This window comes from Eufriesea mexicana, unplaced genomic scaffold (genome assembly GCF_001483705.2).
Source record: "Eufriesea mexicana isolate 0111107269 unplaced genomic scaffold, ASM148370v2 scaffold24489, whole genome shotgun sequence".
Lineage (NCBI taxonomy): Eukaryota > Metazoa > Arthropoda > Insecta > Hymenoptera > Apidae > Eufriesea > Eufriesea mexicana.
The window spans coordinates 52,374-58,011 of NW_016931469.1; the positions used below are offsets into that span (position 1 = coordinate 52,374).

General features: G+C 40.7%; 1 protein-coding gene across 1 annotated transcript; it reads left to right on the forward strand.

Moving 5' to 3' along the window:
• Nucleotides 1-328: 328 nt before the first annotated feature.
• Nucleotides 329-3,604, forward strand: LOC108554498 (NAD kinase 2, mitochondrial). Its single transcript, XM_017909797.1, has 4 exons — nucleotides 329-429; nucleotides 2,816-2,900; nucleotides 2,984-3,242; nucleotides 3,375-3,604. The coding sequence occupies exons 1-4, from the start codon at nucleotides 329-331 to the stop codon at nucleotides 3,602-3,604; spliced, it is 675 nt and encodes a 224-aa protein (XP_017765286.1).
• Nucleotides 3,605-5,638: the final 2,034 nt, after the last annotated feature.

Consider the following 5,638-nt stretch of genomic DNA (forward strand, 5'->3'; position numbering starts at 1 on the left):
GTCGAATTTGAGAATTATCGTGACCCCATAATTTTCCAATTTTCATGGAATAATAATTTTTCTCGAGTACTTACTTTTAATTTATACCTCGTGACACAGGATAGACGAGGCATCGAAGTGCATGAATTGGGCGGACATGATGGTGCCCATAGGAGGAGACGGCACGTTCCTCTTAGCCTCTAAGCTAATTACGGACAACACAAAGCCGGTATTAGGGATCAATCCGAACGAGTCGAAGCACTATAACATTTTTACGCTTCCCTCAAAGTACGCGACAGATATCCGGAGCATATTCCAGAGGCTCTGTACAGGAGAATACGCGCTGCTGATGCGGAGTCGCATACGAACGGTAATGAATGGGGAGGGACTTTATAGGCGACCTTTTCATATACACGAGAAGAGCCGTACACAAGGAGAGAAACGAACCGAGTGGGTACATTATAGAAAAGTTATTCTCTCTGATCTAAGTTTGTTCTACCCTGTGAGAAATCAATATGTGCATTTTTATTCGTTACCTCGAGGACGCGGTGGCCGTAGAGAAATTTCCTTTCTCGAGATTCTTCTTCCTTCCTTATCCTCTCGACGTTTACTTTCGTTCACGAGATGTACTTTAATCTCCTGTCGTTCGTATACATATGGATATACACGCTCCTTGCGTCAGGAGTACAATGGATGCAAAACATTCGCGTCGCCTCTGTCTCTTCCTTTTTATCGAGTAATATTCTTCCCATCGAGTGGTTCGTCTTATCGATTCAAATTTTCTGATCACCTATTCGATATGTCGTAGCAGAAACATAGATTCGATATATTGAAATTTTCTTACAACGTGTGTACGATATTTATATATTATATTTCATTTCACGAGGCAATTGAGTTATGCAATTGATCGCACTGGCTGAAGAAACATAATGAATGGAACTATCAAAAGCGACGAAAATGACATCTAGGATTTTTAATTCAAAATTTAGAAATATTCGTTTAGGACGTACTAGATTTAATATTAATATTATTTCCCATACAGTGTGCCTAAAAATACGTCAAAAAGTAGAAATTAACCCTCTATGTACCCGTGTAACTTTCAAGTTACATGCTAATGTATGGATATTTTATTAAATACTGCATTCAACGTTATTGTTCGCGATTTTTCTTTCGATATATTTATAATTATTTTTACAATACTCCCCGTGGTTCCATTTTTAAAAATTCTAATTCTTTTTCATTTACCGATTATTCGATCATCATAGTTTAGGTCCTCTATGGCCCCCTATGATCTTTTTTTACAATTCTTATAGTCAAGAAAAATATATATTCGGTCCATAGAGGGTTAAGTTTGAAAATTCGAATTAAATAAAAGATAATTTCTAATTATAAAATTTAATTTCAACGTTAATCTACGCCCACTGACAGAAATTAGAATTATCGTTAACGCGTTTCGACCGATTATTTAATTCTTCTGTTGAAATTTATCACTCGCCAAGCGACTATTAAAGGAAAGATAAAATTATCCGAATAGTTGGGCAGCCAGTTTATAACAAAATTACAAGCTCATTGCGTAACATCAGGTACACGCGAGGGGGCAGTAAATTTATTTCCTTATTTTCATGAATTCATTAGTTCCGCCATATTTCGAGTCTCTGTTTCGGGTTCCATCCTGAAGATTAAACTTTACGTTCCTTCGGCGGTTCCTGGACTTAAATTGCGTTGGCAAAAACGATAAAATGCCCGCAACAAGGCGTCTCTCTGGCCCTCTCCCTCTATCTCGCAGCGAATAGCGTAACGCGCTTCTTTGCCAGGGCAATCTATTCTCTTAAGTTTTAAGTAAGCCGTACGTATCGCCGATTCCGCGTTTTCATAAAGGCCGTAATGCGTCTTCATTTCAGGGCTGGTCCTCTTCACCGAGTAGTTCCGAGTTATGGCCTCCTGCACGCCGGAACTTTGGCAGTTATAACTTGTAAATTACAATAACCCCGTAGTTACGACTCATACGGAGAAGTCGTAACTTTTTAATCGAGTATTACGCGAATTCCAAAAAATCGTAATTTAATGGAGAAGAAAAGGAAGGTAGAACGAAAATATATATAGAAAGTTCCGATTTTTTCGCCAGTCCCATTCTGACCGATTTATAGCGGGAAAAATCGAGGCAAATTGCGCCCGATTTGGTAGCCACGGTGCCATAACTCTTACGCGTATAGAAATATTTTTCTCTCTCGTAGAAATATTTGACAAGAGAATTTACTCATCGTAAAAATATAAATATTACATGTAACTCGTCAATGAAAAACGTAGAAAGCGAGTTCTTACTCGCGCATGATTGGCATTTTACGAGAAACCGTGATTTATGTGGAAAAATGGCGGCCAGTTTCGATGCTGTTATGCAGCCAACGAGAATATTCCACGACTGTCTATCCACTCTATTAATTTATTATCAATCCCCGATTATTTATCGATATTCCCGATTTATCGAGCCGGACATGTTATTTATATCAGAGCGTTTAACATTAACGTAATTACGCTACTCGCTGCAGTCCCGCTACTCCATGCTGCATCGAGAGTTCGTGATCAACGTCGTTCTTCATTACTCTTCGTTAAAATTCTTCGTTCATTCCCTGACAACGTCGTTTCAGACTAAATAAACTCGTTTCCTTCGGGGTACCGTGCTTTGTACATTTAACGCGTTCTTATTCTTCCGCCGGGGTCTCTCCTGTCTCTCCTTCCTCTCCTTCCGCCTCGATGCAAAAATGGAACGAATGTAAAACACCTCGAAGCATTGATCAATCCCATTAACTACTTTAATTAAAGTTAATTGAATTCTCAGGGCTCTTACACGATCGACGCAAAGGAAAATAGCAGACTCTCTTCAACCCCGTCAGAGAACTTTACCCTGGCTGGCATTGAACGAAGTTAGTTTCGCGAACAAATCTCGTTTCGCCGTGGAAAAAGAAATATCCCGAGATACTCGACCGATATCCCGTGTAACCTTTAGGTGTTCATGGGGGAATTTTTGGCCTCGAGACCGATAACGTTGGAAGTCGAGGTGGAAAACCAAGAGGCGTACCAAATTCGCTGCTCGGGCATCTGCGTTTGCACGGGCACTGGCTCCAGGTTCTGGTACAGATCCATAAACGTCCAGTCACCTGAGACGGTTCAGAGGATCATCGAGCTGGCCACCGGCAAGAAATTAAGCCTCGAGGAAGCGAATAAATTATTGAACGAATACCATCGCACTCTCATCTACTCTGCAGGTAACTATATCGCTAAACTTTAGCAGCTATGATCGAGAAGGGTGAAAATTCTTGGCCGATGAAATGCTTGGATCCCAAGAAAAATGGTACTCTCTGTTTCGAGAAACCGTATGCAGTTTCGACGCTTTTCAGAGGAGTTAAAAATGACGTACATGATCCGCGAGATGTATCATGCTACGCGCTGCAGCAGGCACAAGTGTTGCCTGGACAGGCAAAAGTGCAACAAGATCACTGTGAAATCCCATGGCTTTGACGCTGGCCTGGTGATAGACGGAGGCATTTCTTTGCCCTTCAACGATGGCACCATTGCCACTTTCGACATCAAGCCTGAGTATTCCTTGAGAAATATCGTGCTCGCTTGACATATGGCTACCATGTTGCACGAGAGACACTCTTGGAAAATCATCCTGATAAAACTTATTACGAAGATACGAGTATCTGTATATTTAAAAACCTGATCGAAGAAATCTAAAGTATACTAATTCTGTAAATTCAAAATGATTTAAACAAACCGGTACAAATCGTAGAACCAGAGTGTTAAATTTCTTCTCGCGTTTTCGTATTTTATCTCCCAGCATCCTCGTCTTTTTCTTTCGCTCCATTATCCGAGATTCGCACTCTAGAAACGCACGCACACACACAGACACACACAGGGATCGTTTAATACCCGCATATTACAGTTTCATTAATTAATCCAGGGTTTTTCTCCTCTAAAGAGGCGGAAAGCAGAGAAGCTTTTTCTTTTATGGGTTCACCTTTAATGCAGCCCGATTCCTTATTTATCTGCAATGACGGAGGCGTAGGGCAAAGTAACAAGTAATTGCGCACATTTGTTCCGAAAATGAAGGTAGTCTGGGGCGAAAAGATAGGAAGAGCCGGTTATTTCACCGGCAAAGGGCAACCTGCTCTTTTTCTACAACAGGGCAGAGTGAAATACCTTTCCAGCTCCGTTTTCCGTTTCCTTGCAAGGAGGGCCAGCCACGTCCAGACTTCCATTAACCCCGTAATTTCGGTTTCGGCTGAACCAACACCCCGACCTTCGAGATCAGGTGTTCATACTTGCTGCTTGTGTACGAATAAACATGCAGAGATACTCACACAGTCCGCAAGGTATACAGGGTAGTTTACTCGCTGCGCTGGTCAAATACGCGTTCCTTGGTTCCGGCTTCTTCGAACAATTCTACTTTATCGTAGTTAATTCTATTATATTTCTCCTGCAATACCGTGGCTTCTCGGATCATCCTTTTCTATCTTTCTTCTCCTTAATTTCATCCTAGCTTATTCTGTAATACTTCTCACGAAGTATCATTGCCTTTGAGATTATCTTCTCTCCTTTTCTCTTCTTAATCACTTGGCTTGTCATTTAAGCTCCTTATGATTTGCCATAATCAACAGCAAAGTCGATCACACAGCGAACAATTTCACATCGCGTCTCGACAGAAAAACATGGACGAAAATTATATCGTCACACGTGGAATTTCGTCTGAACGCGTAACTAAAGGCAAAAAGACCTCGGTGAAATTTAACCACGAACCTGACCCGTGATGGTTACATTGGTCCTATCTACAAACCACCTATCCTCTCTCACCTATCGTACTCGTGTTTTGCACGATTTTCTTACCACGAGTCTCACACGATGTCGTAGACGAAGGGGTTAATTTTATATTTCGAATATAACACTATTGATTCCAAGATTATCTGCTTTACACCAGATGCTTTAGATTAATTCCATCGTGTTTCTGATACGACACCATTGTTCCGGAAATTATTGTTTAATTTATTTCCCTAAGAAAATATAATCGAAGTCGTTATATTTAAAAAGGAGAATTAAGAAATGAAATTCCAAGGAGACAACAGAGGCGGAAGATGCGAAATGAAAATGAAGAGATAAGATAGGTATAACGTAAATAAAAAGATACCAATGGCACGGGTCCAAATTCTGAAGAAGTACTCTTCGCAGGCAATTTCAGGGACGCAATGGAGAACGATGTCGTAAAATCGCGGTAATAGAGTAAGAGGTATATTATAGAAAAAAAGATGGAATTACGAAAAGACGGGAATGAAGTATGCGTATTTGCACAGGTTAATTACTTCGAGCTGGGTATCGTAGAAATTAATTGTCCGTGTTTCCGCTGTTTATTCTCAGGGCGTAAGCGCGTTTTAATTTACCAAGGACATTAAATTAACGATAATTAGGAAGAATGGAATTTGTCAACTAACAATACACCCTGTATGCATATCGCTGTGTACGCTCTCCTTTACCCAAGTGCACTGTTTTCGTACTCCTCCTGGAGCGCAAATTGTGGGTGCTTGAGACACAGGATACTAAGTAAAGTACCCACTACCGACATTTTCGGGGCAAGCACGTAAAGCAGCCGTTGTAAAAGAGTTGAAGG